At 33.6% G+C, this 21,970-nt stretch overlaps 1 protein-coding gene across 2 annotated transcripts in view; it reads right to left on the reverse strand.

Annotated features, from left to right (window-relative positions):
- The window catches only part of LOC143193783 (solute carrier family 2, facilitated glucose transporter member 8), a 241,696-nt gene that overhangs the window by 18,778 nt on the left and 200,948 nt on the right, over positions 1-21,970 (reverse strand). The window contains exon 1 of one of the 2 annotated variants that reach the window (XM_076400164.1): positions 1,558-1,975. The exons of the other annotated variant lie outside the window; for it this stretch is intronic. Coding sequence (XP_076256279.1) covers positions 1,558-1,659 — 102 coding nt within the window. The 5' untranslated portion in view covers positions 1,660-1,975. Of the gene's footprint in view, positions 1-1,557; positions 1,976-21,970 lie in introns of those variants that run through there. 2 annotated transcript variants of the gene reach the window in all.

The raw sequence follows: 21,970 nt of genomic DNA on the forward strand, positions 1-21,970 counted from the left end.
GACGCGATGAATATTTTCTTCCAAATCAGTTTAGACCAGTAACAGTACATCGTCATAGTAAATAGTCTAGTGGTGTTAAATCTTTATAAGGTAATTTTACCTTCACCAAGAGTTCCCTTCAGTAAATCAATTATGGCACAAGCTATTTGGTATCTTGGGCTATCATTGTAAAACAAGAGCTCCTACATATTTAGGGGATCCAATTCGGGAATGAAGAAATCAGCGATCATAGCTCTACATTGGTTGTAACATCCTGGCCAACCGGTCAGAGTAGATAAATACGGGTACAATGTTTGTGCCTGATTGCAGATGATTTTATTCGGGACTTCCTTCATGCTTCGTTCTGCAGCAAGAATGGCTTCTTCTGCTCTTTGAATCGGCTTATTGATAATGAAATGCCAGACCAACTTAAAGCTCTACGTGTAGAAACACGTTTTATATTATCCAATCATAAAAACAATTCAGACAATCTGGCAATATTTTATTAGATTTAGATTTTATAGACAAGATAGAAGATCGATATAGGATTTTTTTATATCGTTAATAGATCTTTAAGCTATCTCTTTGATTTAACGGCACGATTTTTTGTTGCTGTTCTTTAAGATACTATTTTTTGGTATTTTCCTTCCATTTTGACAAAATGTCATTAATAATGACATTAATGTAATTATAATTAATTACCCAATCAACAAATTTCACAATAAAATCTAAAAAATAAAACTTACTACATATTTGTGTTAAACAAATAAATAAAATATTAACAGATACAGACTTATTCTGCTTTCAGTATGATTGAACAAAAACACAGGAAAATATATCTTATTTATTTAAATTGATGGCACCAACATGAAAAAATTAAAAAAAAACTAAATATGATACAACAAAATATTTCCTTTACAGGTCTCTGTAATGGTAGTTTAAACTTACCAATGAAATGCCGCTCTCAGCACCTTCTCTGCTACGACCACACAAAACAATTCTTAAATATATGTATTAAGTTAACACTCTATATGTTCAGGATTGTATTTGCGATCTACAAGTACTCGTACGTTACTTTCCAACTTACTTTCGTAGTTTTAAGCAAAAACGATTAATTTCATTTAATAATAGAAAGCAAAAAATACGTAGCAACATATGACATTGTAAAATAAAAGGAAACGACAAAAAAATCAGATCATTCCAGCGCAAACTAAGACATTAAATTAAAAATGCGTTATCTTTAAAATGTACTGTTACTTTATGTTAAAATGTTACTTTTTTAGAATATAAATATTTCTTTCTTTTTCGTTTTTGAAATTTCGTTCCAAAAACACAAATAAATTATCGCTATTGGAAATGAATAATACTGATAAATGTCAGAATTTTAATAATTTCTTAAACATTCCAGACTACTTACCAAATAAACATCAGATAAATGTCACTTGACAACAACAGATGGCGCTGGTACAGAAATCTGCGCGATATGCAAAAGCACCGGCAAACACATTTTTTTAATTCGAAAATAACTATTTATAAATAAACATAACTATTAAATATGTAACAAAAAAAAGTACAAACCTGTTTCAGAGAATCCCTCCATGATAGATCATCAGTTTTACCAGCTTTCTGTAAAAAAGCACCGGTACTTTCTTGTCTCTCCTTATCCACGTCTAGTCCCATTTCCGCGTCGACCAAACCACCAAAGAGTCAAACAAACGAACTATGAACCGCCCTGTATAGAGATTAAACATCGACCAGCGTGTTGTAAATAAAATCGAAGGTCTAGGTCAGCAGGAACGTTCGCAATATTATAAAACTTTTGACTATATGGAGGAAAAAAGTGGGTCAACGTCTAATTTCAACTAACGGTGTCATCAAATGGCGAATAGTTTTGCGATCAGTTACGACAATAAAGTCATACGGTAAAAAGCGACGAGAATTTTGTAGCGTGGTTGCCAAAAATGTGTGATCATTAGCCGGTACACAACGCATGTATACATCTGATGATGCAACACTCCGTACGAATATACTTCAACGATTCGTCTCTCTCCCTCTTTCTTAAGCCCGAATCAGACAGAGATACATATAGCCTACAAGCGTTTATATAGGCGAAATTATTTGTAGTGTACGCAGCGGCATCTATTGTATGCTTAGTGAACTATTTTGTTCAATGTTTTCGAAATTTAAGTTGTTTTAAAATTATATTTTAATATTTCACTGTATCAATATTAGTTTGGTGAAAGTAATTTTTTATAAAATTATTCTTATATTAACATAAGTTTAACATCCACTAAAAGTTATATTTCCACTGCAGATATATTTACTATATTTATAATATTTTTGCATCTCTATTTAGTTCGTTGCTATTAATATGAGTTTAATAGTTAATGAATACTACTCTTAATAATTAGTATAAAATGGAAAGTGACAATTGATTACTTTTATACGCCAAAACGTCAAGTGTGTCGAGTTAAACTACAAATTATATCCTAATAAATTGACATTATTTAGCTGTCAAAACGCTACAACTTTTCAATGACATTTAATGGCATATATGTCAACAGTATCATCATAAAAATTAACTGAGAATAACTTGGAATATTAGCGATAATTTAAATACTTTGGCATTTTGGTCAATAAACGTCTATTGAACATTAAACATTTTGTTATTTATTTTTTCTATTTTTATAAAGTTCATATTTAATATATTCAGCTTTCGAAAATCAACGACAATTTAAACATTCCAACATTTTGACATTTTGTTTCAATATTAGATATTTTAAAGCCATTATTGACATATAAATGTTTAGGAGTTTTTGCACACCAACGTTAATTTAAGGTTTCAGGTATCTAACTAGATAGTATGAGTATTATTATTAAACAGTATAGTCAATTTACGGTTTTTCAAGTTCTTATTTAATATATGGAGTCTTCAGAAATATTATATATATTAAATAATTTGAAATCATTAACGTATTCATATTTAGGAGTTTTTACACGCTAATTAAAACGCTAACTTATTTATTTCTTTATTTATTTTAAAGTATCTTTTTACCAACGAGGTTTTATCTGGACTAGACCTACAGTTTAACGGTCCTCGCCACTAAACCTACCGACTGGTGAGTGACCAACTTAGAAACTATCCCAGAAGACGATCTTACCCATCCTGGTTACCGGCGTGACTGGGATCATTTTCCTTGTCGGATTTTGCACTCATGCCTAATCACAAACATAAACGACTACGCCCCAGCAGGATTCGAACCCGAGACTATCGCAACAGTAGGAGGACCGTCCTGTCGCCTTTACCACTACGCCAACCAAGCCGGCATTTTTAAGTTTTAGTTTACATTGAACATTCTGAAACCCCATTTTTACGGTAATTGTACGTAGTCGCTAATTCGATTTATTTACAAGTTATACATAATCTCACCAAGAAAAAACTACTGAGAAAATTTAGACAGCAACAAAATATAGAAAAGACTTTATTAAAAATTATTCACTAAATCCAAATAAATAACATTAGTAAACATCAAAGAGAATCGGTACCTTTTAAGTTAACAAAAACATGAAAATCAACTTTGCCATGTATTTCGAAACAAAGTAAATCTGTAGCCAAAATCGTATATAGTTGCTCGCTATTTCTTAATAAATAAACATTAGTATGAGATATATATTTGGAAATATAGGATTTAATGTTAAAAAGTTATAACATTAAGTTATAAAAACATTTAAACTACCACATAAAATTATTTTAAATACATTAAAAGTGACATTATATTCTGCAATTGACCTGGCGCATGCACCAAATTATGATTAAAATTTGTTAAATGTCATATCAATTTTTTTCCAGGAATTATTCGAAAAAAAAGCACTCGAATTTTACTTCGCCGTACCTCGCAGTGTTCCATCGATTTCCCTCCCTTTAACGCGGGAATTTCGCCGGTTCTATCATTATTTATTTTCTGTTCCTGATTGCTCAATAAAATATGCAGGTCGTCTAGTGGGACCGACGTCTACCGAAGAGTCGGGCGTCGGACGACCAAAAGAGATTTTTGTTTTAATAAAATATCGCTTCTTCCGTCTGGGGATAAATTGAATGGTGGATGACAAAGGGAAACGAGCGGGGGGGACGAAGGAGGTTGTTGGCGAAAGGATATCGGGGGCGAGAATATTTTCTTTCGTTTTCGAATTCGGTCCGGCTCGTAATTAAGTTATCCGACTATTCGGCTAGATGGCGCTGCAATTTATTTCGAATTCTTAATAAATAATTGATATTAACAGTTGAAAATCAAATATAATAATTACTTAAAATTAATATTAGGAACTATCAACTGAAATCGACTATCTAAAGGGTCGATAGTAATTAACTATTTTTTATCAACTGCTTCAGTCGCTATTTTTGGTTCGACTGGTCTTACTACTTTTTACTAATGACTATTTTAGTCCACTGTTTTCAGTCGCTATTTTCGGTCCGACTGATTTTATTACTATTTACTATCGACTGTTTCAGTCGTGTACTTTTAGTTACTATTTTCGGTTCTACTAGTTTCATTGGACTGATTCTTAAAGTTCCAGCTCTGTCGTCCTAGCCGCGACTTTGACCAGAATGTGCTCGATTTATGTTTACATAGATTTATAAAAAATATATATAGTTTTATGATTTTTGTAGGTGGTTTGCTTGTAAATAACAATATATTGTTTATTAATACAACAGCATTTTGGAAATATATTCAACATTTCTTTTTTAAAATATATTTTAAAGTCTCCTTTTACCATCTATGGGTTTATCTGGACTGGACCTACTAAGCCTACCGACTGTCGTGTGACCAATTTTATAAATCATCCCAGAAGACATCCGGTCTTACCCAGCCTGGTTACTGGCTTCACTGGGATCATTTTCCTTGTCGGATATTACATTCTTGCATAGGACAATCACATAAATTTACGACCACGCCCCAGCAGGATTCGAACGCGCGGCTGTCGCAACAGTAAGAGGATCGTCCTATCGCCTTTACTACTGCGCCACCAAGCCTGCTATTTTTCGAGATTGTTAATGTATTAGGATAAAATATTAAAATTGTGAAATAGTAAAAAACTTTTTACTGTTTTTATGGCGATAATAGGTAATATTTCGATTAATCTCTCGACTTTTGTTAAAAATTATCTCCGTTCTTCCCTCTCTCACAATTTATACAGGAATTGTTTATTTGTTTATTTTAATACATTTTTAAAAATAAAATATTTTAGAGATTTTATATATTAGGGAGTTTTTGCATACCAACGATAGTCTGACATATTTATGTTTAGTTCACATTAAATATTTTTATATTTAATCTTTAGGGTATTTTTTAATTTTTATAGTTTTCAAATATTGTCAATAATTTGAAACTTTAATATCTTAAGGTTTTGATTAAGGTCGAGCTCTTTTAAAATGTTTAGGCAGAAGAATATTTTGAATAGAGTTTTTGCAGAACAATAACAATTTAAATGTTTTTGATTGCTTGTCAATATTAAATATTTTCAGACAATTTATATTATTAGGTCTATGAAGTTTTTAAAGGATTTTTTGAAATTGAATCCTTATTACGAAAAATCGGTGTATTATGTATTTTGATCGGTGTATTTTATAGTAATGTATTTTATTCCACAGTATATTGTATAATAACATTGCCTTTTCTCATATTTCGGGCGTTTCTCGCACAGTGATCAACTCAGCGAATGAATTGTGGTCGATAATGATAGCCATTGATGGTTTCATATAGTAATGCCTTCAAATATTTTTCAATTTCTTTTTGGCTGCCCAGAGCGCTCTTTCTCTTCGGTACCAACATTCACTTGTTAAAATCAACAGAGCATGTTTGCCATAAGCTTAACACAGCGTTGGATGGCCTTTAGCGTCCTCTTTCTTTAATTTGAAAAAAAATTGTTCTCACCTAAAGGCTTCAACAAAAAATTAGCTACAAATGTACCTGATGCGATTTAATAGACTGTGACACCATCTCTTATAAATTCACAGTCTATGATTAGATATTTCAGCCGAAATTTAATTTTTTTTTATTTTTATATAAATTTTTGATACGGGCATATTTTGGAGTTTTCGCGTATCATTAGCAACACAAATTCTAGCTTTTCAACGTTTCAATCAGTATTCAGCAATGTAAAAATATCATTATTGATTATCTTTATATACTAACGGAAGTTTTAGACTTACTTTTTTTAAAGTCGGTTTAACATTTCATATTTTTCGATATGACTCACATTAAATGGATTTTGGTGCAACATTTATTTTTTATTTTGTTAGTTAATTTTTAACAGATATATTTAAAACTATTTACCATAAAGAAAATTGAGTGTTTCTAACACTAATGACAGTTTAAAGTATGGGAACTTTAGTCAACGAAAGAAATTTTACGGCACTTTTTTAACACATTATTATTTTGGAGTTTTCGCACATCCACAAAAACTTAAAATTTTTCCGGTATTTCTTGTCGGCGTAAAATTTATTAAGATCCTCTAAAATATACGATATACACGAGTGAAAGGGCGACATAATACGGCAATAACGGATTCCCGTCCCCCCGATCAATTTTTCCGATCTCCCTTTTAAATGTTTGATTCCATCCGTTTTATATTATTGATTATCTTTATATACTAACGGCAATTTAAGGCTTACTTAATTTATTTAAGTCGGTTTAACATTTGATATTTTTCGATATGACTCACATTAAATGGATTTTGGTTCAACATTTATTTTTTATTTTGTTAATTTATTTTTAACAATTATATTTAAAACTATTTACCATAAAGAAAATTGAGTGTTTCTAACACTAATGACAGTTTAAAGTATGGGAACTTTAGTCAACGAAAGAAATTTTACGGCATTTTTTTAACACATTATTATTTTGGAGTTTTCGCACATCCACAAAAACTTAACATTTTTCCCGTATTTCTTGTCGGCGTAAAATTTATTAAGATCCTCTAAAATATACGATATAGACGAGTGAAAGGGCGACATAATACGGCAATAACAGATTCCCGTCCCCCCGATCAATTTTTCCGATCTCCCTTTTAAATGTTTGATTCCATCCGTTTTATTATTATTTATTTTCGGATCCGGATTGTCGAATAAAATATGCAGCAGGTCTCGGTGCGCCGGCGTCTTCCCGAGCTGCCGAACAAAGGACGCGCGAGATTTCTCTCATTGTAATGAAGGGAAAAAACGACCCCATCCATCGACGTTGAGAGGTGTCGGAGGGACCAGGGGGAGGAAAAAAGCCTAAAAGAATTTTTTGATTATACAGCTTTCCAATAGCGATCATAGAGTCTTCGTTAATACAGAATCACTACATAGTATAAAACAAAGTCGCCTTTTCTGTCCCTATATCCCTATGTGCGCTTAAATCTTTAAAACTACGCAACGGATTTTGATGCGGTTTTTTTCAATAGATAGAGTGATTCAAGAGGAAGGTTTATATGTATAATACATGCATAATATACTAAGGCAACATTGCTAATTTTAGAGGTTTCTAACGTGATGTCGTAAATTAACCTATTTTTTTAGGCTTATTTAGCAATTAGCCAAAACGCTGCCTAACCCTACAAGTTAGATCAAATTAATGTACTACAGTATTGTACACCATAAAAAGGTCTACAAAAAAGTCCGCGATGGTATATGTTTATCTTTTAAGGATAACCCACATTAACCATTTTTATTGTTTAGTTTTTACGTGAGAAAATGGCTTATTTACGAAGCTATTTTAAGCAATACGGCATTAATCCTTATCGAATTAAGTACCTTAAATACAGTTTGCAATTAATATAGATCAATATGGTTCCTTGCAGCATGTAAATTAAACAAATATTTTCGGAGATATTACAAATTTAAAATTTGCGTTTAAAAATGTGTAATGTAATAAAAATTGTATGAATTTAGATATTCCAAAGATAGCAGGAAATCTTCATAGTAAGTATAGGGGAAGAGGAATTGTTTTACTCCAAATTTAATGCGTGCAGGCCAAGGGCAGTAATGAATGAACCAAAAATACTGGATCGATTTTAATCATGTTTTCATTGAGTGACATAGGCATATATATTTTATGGCCGTGCAAAGTCGGAGCGGGCCGCTATGTTTTTACATACAACGTTCATATTTTTTCTGTAGTGTATTTAATTTAGTATCAGCATTGCACCCGTACGAAGCCGGGGCGGGTCGCTAGTATTTAAATAATCGGTCAATGGAGTGCACAGTTGGTGCCACTTTGATAGTGTGAAGGTTGTCACTACTTATCGTTGTACCCGTCTATTGATTGTTGATTAAATTGATAGTAAATAAAGTGATTTTAACTTCGACCGTATTCATGCACCTGGATGCTGTTGCTGGTATAATTACTATTGGAAAGCTGTATGATTTGCGAACACTGTTAGGATAGTCCATAAAGATTTTGTAAAGTCTGTATATAAATATTGTGTTTAATTATCCTCTATTGCTGCTCTCTTGGTACCCTATACCAAGAAAACGGGTTGGCTCAACTGTTTGTCTCGCCACTTGACTAGTAGATATTTCCAACGAGGGAAAGACCTATACAATGATGATTTTGTTAGAGCGGTAGAAAGTACACACCCAAAAATTCTCTTAAATTTAACTTTTCCACATGTTTCCAAGGTAACCAATAGGCTTCCCGTAATATATTTGTTTATTTACACCATCGGATGTCTTTCAAAGGGTTGAAATGTTAACGTATTCCGTCTGGCTCTTGGCGTCTGCACTTTCCTTATCTTCAGTGTCGTATGGTTCTAAATATGCCCGTTTTCCCAACTAATTTTTCACGCTCTAGAAGTATCGATATCTTAGATATTAACTCTGTGTTCCTCCAATATATATGTGCCAATATATATGTGCATCGAGTATTTTTTGCTACCATAAATAAATCTGACATAAATAAACCTCACACAAACAAACACAAAACACAAATGCATTAGATACGTAAACTAATTTCTACACGTGCCTAGAACTCGAAATTCCTTCGAAAATATATGCATTATATGTATATATTTTGTTTCCTTGTTTTATTTGTATTAATATTTTCCAGTTATGATCATAATAACATGTTTTGGCTATTTTATCAGAAGGACTATGTATGAAATCAGTTCTAGTTCCATCACCCTTCCAAAATATTGCTACTTTTTCGTGAACCTAAAATATCGGGCTTCTTTGAATTCTTCTTTTCACCCTCATTGAAAATTGGTTGCTCAGGTACGTTTTCATTATATTTTCGGAACTATCACCCGACATCTCGATATCAAAGATCAATGTCTCGCGCGTTTATATGCTCTATTTATTTTACACTGTACTCGTATAATTTGTTAAAACAGGTCAATTGAAAAGTCCCCGGCCTACCATAGTAAAACATATTTTTTGGCAAAATTAGTTTTTTTTATTCAACACAATTCCCTTCAAGAGTGATACACTCATTATAACGACCCTCCAACTTTTCGATACCATTTTTGTAGTACGATTTCTTGTACTACTTTCCACTGAGCATTCTTTTGAAATGAGAGCATTCTTGGTGAAGCAGCACTTCCTTTTTCTTCAAATGCGGCCGTTTTTCGACGATTTTGTCCTTCAAACAATCCAATATCGCTATGTTATGGTCGCTGTTGATTGTCCTTCCTTTTTCAAAGTAGTCAATGCAAATTATTCCATGCGCATCCCAAAATACAGACGCCGTAACTTCGGAGTGAAATTATGGAACCATGTTTCATCCATTGTCACATATCGAACCAAAAACTCGGGTTTATTAGGCTTAATCACCTTCAAACACTGTCCCAAATCATCAACTCGTCGTTGTTTTTGGTCAAAAGTGAGCTCTCGCGGCACCCACTTTGCACAGAGCTTCCTCATACCCAAATATTCGTGAATGATATGATTTACACCTTCCGTTGATATCTTTAGAGTGTCTGGTATTTCATTCAGTTTCAATTTACGGTCATTTAAAATCATTTTGTGCGTTATTTTAATGTTTTCGCGAAACGCAAAACTCCTTTTTATCCATTTTTTTTTTACAATAATAAAAGTTGCTTCACTCAAAATGCTATAATTTACAAACTAATGATCCGACAGCTGTCAATATTATACACGCATCTTTGGGGCTTAAGGCTAATTAAAATTATTTGGATTTAATTCTAGTAGCGCCATCTATGTGTCAGGTCGGAGACTTTTCAATTGACCTGTTATCATTCATTTTGATCTTGGTTTTAATTTATTTAAGATGTTAGATTATGTTATATTGTTTAATCATATATCATTCCTACTTTACGCCCTACATGTACTACAATATTAAAATAAATTATATTTGATAACGTTATTTTTGTTTCTGTTACACTTACATTAGTATTCTGTTATGTCAGAGTTAAAATAAACCAAAACTAAAATTTGACTTGACGTTGCGTTATAAATTTTGATAACGCGCATTGACTCCCAAAACATGATTACTTTTTCATTGACCAAATATCGAGCTTCCTGTCCACGAAAAAACCGTTAATCCATCTTCCCGGAATGTCTTCCTGGAATGCGGAACACCTCTACCGGTTTAAAGTGGACGGCGTGCGTTCGCATCCCCGCCGCCGATAGTGCTGTTTATGAATTCAGGTGATAACGCTGAAATAGCGAATTAGCTGCGGAATTAATGTTTGACGAGCGCGTGGTGCGGCACGGCACATTAAAATTGCAAATTTCTCGACAAGATATTAAATGGAACTTAATAAACTTTCTCTCCGGCGCGGATGTTAATCGTAACCGTGATAATGATTGAAGTCGACGGTATTTGCTCGTTAATGATCAGGCTTGTTGGAGATCTGCTGCTAATTTTGCCTATGAAATAATTATATTACCTCAACAAAATGTAAATACAAAATTAACCTAAAAATGACATCCAACCACAACTAAGATTGTGGCACGGAAGACGTGGTAGAAAAGGACCCGAGTTGTGAAAACCGTCTGGTTAGATTAGAACAAGTGCGCATGTGCAGTCCTAGCCAATTGAAACTTGTACAGACATGGATGGCGAGGTATTTTACTGTCGTTTCATTTCATCCTCTCGCTGCAATCCACAAACATAAGTGTTTTACGTGGTACGTCGACGGTATCTGCTCGTTAATGATCAGGCTTGTTGGAGATCTGCTGCTAATTTTGCCTATGAAATAATTATATTACCTCAACAAAATGTAAATACAAAATTAACCTAAAAATGACATCAAACCACAACTAAGATTGTGGTACGGAAGGCGTGGTAGAAAAGGACGCGAGTTGTGAAAACTATCTGGTTAGATTAGGACAAGTGCGCATGTGCAATCCTAGCCAATTGAAACTTGTACAGATATGGATGGCGAGGTATTTTACTGTCGTTTCATTTCATCCTCTCGCTGCAATCCACAAACATAAGTGTTTTACGTGGTATGTCGACGGTATCTGCTCGTTAATGATCAGGCTTGTTGGAGATCTGCTGCTAATTTTGCCTATGAAATAATTATATTACCTCGACAAAATGTAAATACAAAATTAACCTAAAAATGACATCCAACCACAACTAAGATTGTGGTACGGAAGGCGTGGTAGAAAAGGACGCGAGTTGTGAAAACCATCTGGTTAGATTAGGACAAGTGCGCATGTGCAATCCTAGCCAATTGAAACTTGTACAGACATGGATGGCGAGGTATTTTACTGTCGTTTCATTTCATCCTCTCGCTGCAATCCACAAACATAAGTGTTTTACGTGGTACGTCGACGGTATCTGCTCGTTAATGATCAGGCTTGTTGGAGATCTGCTGCTAATTTTGCCTATGAAATAATTATATTACCTCAACAAAATGTAAATACAAAATTAACCTAAAAATGACATCTAACCACAACTAAGATTGTGGTACGGAAGGCGTGGTAGAAAAGGACGCGAGTTGTGAAAACCATCTGGTTAGATTAGGACAAGTGCGCATGTGCAGTCCTAGCCAATTGAAACTTGTACAGACATGGATGGCGAGGTATTTTACTGTCGTTTCATTTCATCCTCTCGCTGCAATCCACAAACATAAGTGTTTTACGTGGTATGTCGACGGTATCTGCTCGTTAATGATCAGGCTTGTTGGAGATCTGCTGCTAATTTTGCCTATGAAATAATTATATTACCTCAACAAAATCTAAATACAAAATTAACCTAAAAATGACATCTCACCACAGCTAAGACTGTGGTACGGAAGGCGTGATAGAAAAGGACGCGAGTTGTGAAAACTGTCTGGTTGAACTTGTTGAAAACTTGTACAGTCATAGATGGCGAGGTATTTTACTGTCGTTTCATTTAACCCTCTCGCTGCAATCCACAAAGATAAGTGTTTTACGTGGTACGACATTCTTAAAGTATAACAGATGAATTCGTTTGGCTAACGTGTTTGGGTTTGTCTTATTGCCCGGCATACATGTGCGCTGGTAGTATGGCGGGCAAGATCACTTCGGCGCTCATATACGCTTTCAATGGATTAACAAGAAAAAAACGATTTTATGATATGACATACACTACAAATATATAGTCTAACAAGAAAAAAAGACATGTTGTTCTATATGTATCTACCTGGTGTACCGGAAAGTCATTACCGGTTTTTTGTCCGGAACATAATTTTCAAGAAAATGGAAAAAATGTTTTTATTCAAAATATTGGCCATTTGATTATATATATCTTGCCCCTCTTTCAGGAAAAACAAATTGATTATCCTTTCAATAACACTATTTATCGAACCATTATCCAACATCTTCGAAACTGGCGAAGTACTGTTCTGCAAGCGTGTGTCCCATTCATACGAAAAGTTGACAGTCGGACCGGGCAAGATGTGGATAGTGCGGCTGGTGCGATAATATGTCCCATCCCTCACCAATTTCGTTGTTATCGTGCTCTAAAATAATTTTACCAGGTTTTCGGTCCCACTCTAGACGTTTTTCGACGAATGTATGGTTCCATCTTTACCGATTGCGATCACTATTAATTGTTTCACCAGGTTTCAACACTTCGCCACTGTGGTGCCACTGGAAGGAGATATTTCAAAATTAAACATTAAACCACCCTTGGCAAGACGCTAATAAAAAGAGTGTAAAGAAAACAAAAGTTAATGAAGGTAAAAGTTAGAATAACATTTGATTAGGTTTTGTAAATCAAAATATTTTTAATAATTCATTACACATATTGTACCTCATACTAGAATCAGGAATTCAATAGTAAAATTCCAACAAGTGGTCAGCAAATACAACCTTTGTCCATTCATTTTTTGGGACATTTTCCACCAGCATGCTATGGTATGATGCATTTTCTCCTAGTACTTTAAAAGCTTATTTTCAAACCAAAACAAAACATGTTATTGTTCATTTGTCCATGATAGTCGCCTCGGCCTTGGGGAAAACACTAACTCTTCTCCAGGAATTAAACCATTACTCCTTCCAGGGTGACGGCTAGTATATTTGCAATGAATTACTAAACAATATTGCAACTAACAAAACCTAATCAAATAGTTTGTTTCTATGGACATCATGTAAAACAATATATGGATAATCATATACTTGGAAATACAATTTCTATTATAACCCTTTATGTTTTTCAAAACCCTTCATATATACAATACATTTTTTACTGTAAAGCGACGCCCTTCCAATTTATTAACTCTCCATTTAACACGAAGCTGAGAGATTTGAAATTTTAATGTAAGCGTTACGAAACTGTCAAGAATTAATGCCGGGCCTGATCCGCCATTTTATCTCAGGAATTCGTAAACAATCTCGTCGCTATAGAGAGGATAACGACCAGATTGTTGCAGCAAAAATCCGACAAGAAATTGAATATCAATAGCCGATTGTAGACTGAACCAGTGATGTCCAGCGGATTTATTACAATATCAAGAAGAACTGATTGCGGTATGAATCAATGGAGGAAAATCGGACATTTTCATATAGAAAGTGATGCTCTAGTATTATATTCGCCATTTTAATTATTTATTGCCCCACAAAATATTGGAGTACATATTTTACCAATTCAGTTTAACGTCTGACCTAAAAACTAAATAATTCGAAAATCCTATTGAGACAAGAAAATATTAATTGCAGAAAACATCATTCCACCAAATATATTAACAAAAAATGCACACAAAAAAACAGAAAATAAAAAACATATATAAATATATATTTTTAAATTTTAAAGACTGTCCCCGATTAAACACATTAAAAAGAAATACAGACAACTTATAACAAACTGAAACAGAACTGAAACAGGCAGATTCATTAACTTATAGGGCGCTAATATAAAACATCCTTAGATAACAAATTATTGCTACATAAAGCGAAAAAATCTGTTCGGTCATACCCAATTGAAATATATCGAAAACTAGTAGTTGAGTCTGTCGCCACTCTTTTGTCGACTCTCGTTGATAAATGTGAGGCAACTAAAAAGACACACAAAAGAATTAAACTTAAACAATAAACAAACAAATAACTATTGCGTCACAACGAATGGCCCACCAATATGAATTTGAATCAAATAGATCGCTGTTGACATGATAACAAGGCCGGAAAGTTGTCCAAAACGAAGCCAAAACAAATACTTGACAAATAAAGTAGTTAAAAGTCCAAAATATATGAAAAAATGTGGAATGATGTGAAACAAGATGTATTTCCCTTAGTTATTTATGACAAAATTTGATAGTTTTTGATTATACATAATTTCGTCTGTTATGATTGCCATTTAGTATATTTTTAATTTATAAAATGTACATCGTATATCGTTGAATTATGAACATATTTTATTTGGCGTCTTATCTGACGTTTTTCGTATTCTATCTGTAAACTGATCGTTGGCGCAGCTATTTGTCAATTAATATATGCAACCTCAAGCAACATTTGCATTATGCAAACAGATTATGAGGCTGCAGCTGCCTAAACATGACGTTCTAATACCTAATGCAAATAGTTTTAGCGGTCTTCCACGAGGCGTGGTTCCTTATCGACTGAAATAGCGTGAAATTGAAGAGATAATAGTGTTGTAATTTAAAATATTTCCTTGTCAAATGGCGTCGTTATTATCCTAAAATGTTTATTACCATTTTTTGGGTTTATTTATTATGTTGAATTGTAATTAATTGAATTCAATTCTAATTAATTAATATTGTCTAATCTCCATTTTGATTTAAAACTAGTTACTTATCTAGGGAGGCCTACGGTCCCTAAGTTTCTAATCAAATAAAATTAAAGTTATTTTGTCCTGAGTCTGTGTCCTAGTAAAATATTATCCAATCAAGAATTACAGCACATCAATTTTAGTGAGTATAATCTTTCCGCATTGTTAACAATCTCTTAATTTCCACAATACATATCATAGTTTTATTCCGAAACACTTGTTGTTAAGTTGGTATTACTTCCCACAGAACATCCCCCATAACGGAATTCCATTGGTCCTAAGTTTAATAAGTTTTAGTTTTGCTTGTAAATAAGCAACAATTTTTTTTTTCTAACCGGTGGTGCAAAAGTCCCGATACCATTTTGATTGCGCATTTTGATTGGTTCGTTTTAACCATTGTGTCGTGTACATGTCCATATTTTATTATGGATAAATATATGCCACAATAGCAAGCAGAAACAGTGACAATATTTATTTAAAATAATTGTTCCATCATTGGCACTCAGCGGAAAGTGCATAAAAAATGTCCCAATCGTCCAGTGCCTCACAAAACTACAATTTATCGTTTACATTCGATTTTCCAACAGTACGATACGACAGCAGACAGACATGATTTTGGAAGACAACGGACGTCTCGTAACGCTGAAAATGTGGCTCTGGTGCGCGATAGTGTTGCAGGGTCTCCAGATATATTAATTTGGAGACGTGATTCCCAGTTACACATTTCTGCACGCAGATTAAAGCGAATTTTGAAAACTTATTTAAAATTGATCCCGTACAAAAGCCAATTAGTCCAAAAATTGCTCCCGAGAGATCCTAATCAACGAGTTGAGTTATAGTAATGAAATCTTAAGACTGTCTGGTAAATTTGAAGATTTTTTTGTCTAAATTGATAATGAGCGTTGGAGCCCATATTCTTCTCAGTGGCCACGCCAATAAACAGAATAGTCGGTTTTTGCGAGCACAGAATCCTCAGTTAATTCATGGAACATCATTGAATTCACTAAAACCAACTCTATGGTTTGGTATTCATGCTGTAAACATGTGCAGCATTAACTGAAATGGAAGAGGAGGGGCTAGAGGACATGTGGTTTCAGCAAGATGGGGCCACAGCACACAGCTCGTTTTACAATTCAATTATTGAATGATGTTTATTTACGAACGAATACGAAGTTGCAATTTACCATGGCCAATCAGATCTCCGGATTTAACAGCACCAGACTTTTCCTTATGGGGTTTTTATAATTAAAAGTTTATGTGAATAAACCCCAAACGATTCAACATCTTAAAGACAATATTCGTCATTAAATTGAAGAAACTCAGCTTCAGAAATGGCAGGATGTCATGAAAAATCCCTTAAAAAGAACCGAAAGTTGCATAACGAATCGCGATCACCAGCGTTTAGCAGATATAATTTTTATTCATAACGAAAAAAAAACGTAAAGGCGAAATAAATCTTTTATGAAAACGAAAATCACTTCTTTGATCAATCTTTTCTTTGTTAAACAAAAAACAAAGCTAGAGGCAATCAAAATTGTAGCGGGATTTTTGCCCCACGTATTTTAATTCGATTTCTATACTTTTTTTATGCTATTCTCCCTCCAACGAAATCCTGCATCGAGATCCCAAGGTACTTAGCATTGTAGCTGTATAGGATAATAGTATTATTCATATTTATAGAACGATACTAAAAAATGGGTCGATTAGTGAATAGCCTCAAAAGATACATCGTTTCTTCCAGATGAAATCCGTAGATTACCTGAAAGATGGGAGAGAAGTTGTTGTTAATAAACAATAATTTGGATAAAGTACATTGTACCGATTTTTGATAATAATGTTTAAAATTTAAAAAAAGATGGCACAAACAATTATATCCATGTTTGATTAGATTAAATATTAAAGACGTGGTCTGCATTTTAACACTAGCATATAACATTTAACTACATTCATATTCAGAATAACATTTTTAGGTGATATCTTAAGAACGATTAAATAAAATAACGTAACCGCATAACCCTAGAGGAGACCTACTAGAAAATGCGGTACAATGGAATGAAGCACGGCTTGTCTGGGAAATATCTCGGTTGAGATAGAATTTTCCATCGAAACATAAATGGAATAACTTTTCGTTTATTTTTCAGTTAGTGACAGTTTTAGAGGCAACACGAGTGAGTTGGCGGTATTACGTATTTATGGGGAACCGGAACATTTTATGCTGTCTGATTATTTGTGGTTATGTAAGCAGACAAATGTCCATTGATTATTTAATATTGTGTGTACATTTTCTGCCTTTTTTCAAAATTCGAGGTATAATTAATCACGCAGGGCAACGTCTAAAAAATGATATTCCATGGACAAGTGGCTTGAAACCAGAGAAGATTAAGATGTAATAAAATTAACTCTCATAATTCTCTCAATACGTAGTTTTAAAAAGTCGTATGAGTTAATTTAACGTGACACAAAATATTTTTTCTTAATAACTGCTTTAACATAACTGTTTCAGAATATTCGATAAGTCTTACTAACATTTTGTAATATTTAAACAGCAAATTCAACTTTCAGATAAATTATTATAACTTCAAAGCTTCTAATTTTGGTAAGCAATATTATAATGACAGAAGGTTTGACTCATAGATTAATTCGAAGATGGTAGAATGAAATAAAATGGTAGAAATTGGATTAAAAATGGGATAAAGGAAAATGAAAACAAAACAAAGAAATGAGCCGAGAAAAAAAGGAGTCCTAAAAAGAAAAAAACAGAGAAATAATAGTTACTAATAAAATTCTAAGAAAAAACATATTTTATATATATATATATATATATATATATATATATATATATATATATATATATATATATAAAAGAACAAGCATTTAGAACAAGTAATGATGTACTACTATTATAATAACTTGTTATGCTTTATGTTGTTAATAATCAACTTGTAAAATAGTTTGTTGAAATTTTTGTTAAAAATTTTATAAACAAATAAATAAATATATATGCTATTTCTAGTCTAACTGACTGTGACTTAATTAGATTACAGTTGTATAAACCAAAATAAATAATAAATTAAACTATGCGTAATTTATATCATAAACGTCACATCGTGAATCACTGGTGTTAATAATACAAATAAAACTGCTCCAATGCATTTTCATTGCTCAATTTGTTAACATTTTTGGTCCTTAGAGCCTGAATAAGAATAGAGGATAAGTTCATATACACATTTGTGTTATCAATATCTAATTTATCAGTTCTATACATTAATATTAAAGGATTCACATCACGTGATATTACTATTTATTAAATTGCATTAGGTACATTTGTAATCAATTTCATGGTGAAGTCTCACCTGAGAAAAGAAGATCACTTCTCAGAGAAGCTGTCATTCTCTTTTCAGTATGTGTTATTTCGTCTTTATGTATTTGTGTATTGTGTATTTTACCTTTTCAGTGCGTTGAAAATGTCTAAATATTTATTATAGAAAATCTGTAAAACAAAATATACGATAACAAAGGTAATTTATTTATCATTATGTAAATAATACAACAACAAAACAAAAGTTTCTATATATGTTCTGTGATTATTAAACTAGACTGGGCCTACTGTATAACGTGGACTCCGAACCACTAAGCCTACCGACTGGCGAGTGACCAACTTAAAAATCATCCCAGGAGCCATCTCGTATTACCCAGGCTGGTTACTGGCATGATTGGGATCATTTTCCTTGTCGGATTTTACACTCTTACCTAGGACAATCACAAATATTAAACAATCACAAATATAAATTTACGATCATGTCCCAGCAGGATTCGAACCCACGTCTATCGCAATAGTAGGAAGACCGTCCTGTCGCATTTAGTTTGGCTACTATTCGATACCTTGTCGTTTACCTTGTTCATTTAACGTGAAAGTACTAGAAAAAGAAATAAAAAAATTTGTCGAAGCAGAAACGATTCTCATGGAGAGCCGCTGCCGTAAATCCCATTCTTTCCCTCCCTCGGGCGATTTCTCTTCCGCCCGATGCCACTTTGCCAGGTTTCGCGGATGGCGACCCGTCGCTCGTGGCGAATTTAAACTGAATGCGAACCGATTGGAGTTTCATTTAGGTGCGGGAGGGCGAGGGGGAGGTCTAGAGGGCGACGAGGCTCGAAAATAACTTCGGGGGGTCGGACGAGACCCTAATCGTTAACGTTAAATGCGACTTTCGTCCGTCAGGTCCTGGTGAAGGTCCTTTTTTTACGTCTCTCGGCGCCCCGTGCGGTCCCCCTTCCCGTACACGCCGCCGTTTCTTCGTTCGCACGCCGAACTCTCCCGCCGTCACGTCTCGCGTGACCTCTCGCCGTTTTTTCCTCTCCTTTTAAATCCACCAAATCGACCGACGACGAATAACATTAAAAATTGGCGGTTCGGAAAGCGTCATTTATTTATTGGGGTGCGAGACTGTCCAATTAAATTAACGGTACCGCGGTTATTCTGGAGGAATTAGTTGTTTCGGCTTTATTCCTTTTTAACCGACTTCAAAAAAGGAGGTGATTATATGTTCACCGGTTTCTCAGTCAATTTTTGACCGATTTTCAAAATTATTTTTTTATTCGAAAGAGTCTACTTCCAAGGTGGTGCCATTGGAACCAAGTTAGGATCTGATGGTGTAATCCGGTGAAATCACGGGAAACCATCAAATTTCAACGGCACCTATAATGTTTTCGCATATTAACATTCTAACTAAAATAATCAGATATTAGTGTATAATGTTATTGCTCAGCTGACGTGACGGAAGACACATCTCCCCAACGGTTAGGAGTTACATAATATTTATTTAAATATTATAAGGACGTACAGAAAACCAATTGTATACTTTGAAGTTATATAGGTAAACTGATGATGAAAGCAGGGACCGGACTGCTATAGTCTTCAGGAACATTTGAGGAGTTTTTTATAAGGAGTTTTGCTTACCAAAGTCGTTCAGCTTGCTTTTTAAGCACTATATGGTAGTCACTACTATGGTATGGTATAGTGGTTAATGCGTTCAACACGCACACGAAGGTCGCGAGTCCGATTCCTGGCGGTGGCAAGGAAATTCTGTTACTGTTCCAGTTTAGTTCACTAACACAACTATTTGTCAAATCACCTAGGCTAGGTCTGGGGCCTGAAGCGTTCTTTATTTTCAATCATTATTTCTTTATTCCTATTTCTCCTTATACGGGCTACACCTTTACTTGGTCTACCAATTGTAATAGTTAATAAAATAACTGCCTAATTTATTGAGTAAATATCTAACACTAAAATTAAAAAATAAAATATTTTAAAAATGGAAGGAAAAAGGAAAAGGAACTGTTTCGACGTAATTATTCATATAAGTTTGGGAAAAACTGTGTAATTAAGATGGGGAATAGTATTGTTATTATTTTGAACCTAAAGATTCAAGTATGTTGCGACGCAAATTTATTATAAATGGTTAGGACAGCCTTGTAAAATGTAAGTTACGCTAATTGTAGAATTCTTTCGGCTCTGTTGTTAAAGGGACTAATTTATTAGACCTTTTATCTGAAGTTTTTAATATATATGACATGGAAAAGAATTATGACCTGATGAAAAATATAACGTTCCCAGTATATTGAACGTCTGGTAAATATAGACAGGCAAAAAGATACCAAATAAACAAAACAGACATGTTCAACAAGGATGATTCCTATCAACTCGTCGAGTGCTTCGGATAACGAAGGTTCAGGTACCGAGGTTAGACGAAACGGGTCGGATGTTAGACCTGGTAGAGGATTTTTATGGCGCCTAAACATAAATATCAAGAAGACCCGAAAACGTGGAATTTTTGGGAATTCCTTAAGAATCCGAAACGCACATGTTTTATCAGCGTGAGAAGTTCCTAGCTGGAAGAGTGTTTCCCACCCAGATATTCTCAACGAAACAGAAAACGTACGAACGTACAGAAAGGGGTTTCTTGGACCAGCCTTTTCCACCACCACCAGGAACCCGAGGGAGGAGCTTCAGCGATAAAGCACTGTACATCCACAAAGAGAAGACAGTCTGATAGTAATTTGCAAGAACACCGAGGAAAAGAGTGTTATTAAAAAATGAGAAAAATATAAGTATTGCTGAAAGAAAGTATTGAATTGTTTGGAGAAAAAAGTATTGGATTGAATGAAGAAGAAAGAATTGAATGAGCATTAGAATTATTATTATTATTAGAAATTATATTAGAAAGAATTATATTTATATTGAAAGCATAGAATTCCTGCCTATATTAGCCAATCTACCTTTCGTTAACAGTAAGTACATTCGATTTGAGTCATAATCCTTTTCCCATGACGTATTAAGTAATATATTTTAAATGTATATATGTATATTCTTTATTATCAATTAAACAATTAATTAGTATTAATTTACTCAAGGAAGAGAAAAAAATAGTATTTAATTTACAACCTTGTTTTCTCTCCCGCATCTCAACAGGAACTAAAAAGTAAAAAATTATCATAATTTGATTTTTAACCCACAAAAGAACGTTTTTAAATAAACTATGTAAACGCTCTAATAACTAAATAAAAATACCTTATTTAAACTCTCTACTACACCTATTTTATGTTCTACTATATATCTACAATTTAGCTTAATACCTACCTAAACCTATTTATATTTTTACGATATTATCTTCGGTATGAACAACAAATTTGATTTGTTTTATTCGTAATTTAATTGATGATATCATCTTCATCGGGATAAAACTAATTCTTTGATAAGTAATTCTCAAAAGCATGTAATATTATATAAGCTA

The sequence above is a fragment of the Rhynchophorus ferrugineus genome, unplaced genomic scaffold (genome assembly GCF_030347505.1).
Source record: "Rhynchophorus ferrugineus isolate W39M unplaced genomic scaffold, kcgeb_rfMv2 rfM3, whole genome shotgun sequence".
Taxonomy (NCBI): domain Eukaryota; kingdom Metazoa; phylum Arthropoda; class Insecta; order Coleoptera; family Curculionidae; genus Rhynchophorus; species Rhynchophorus ferrugineus.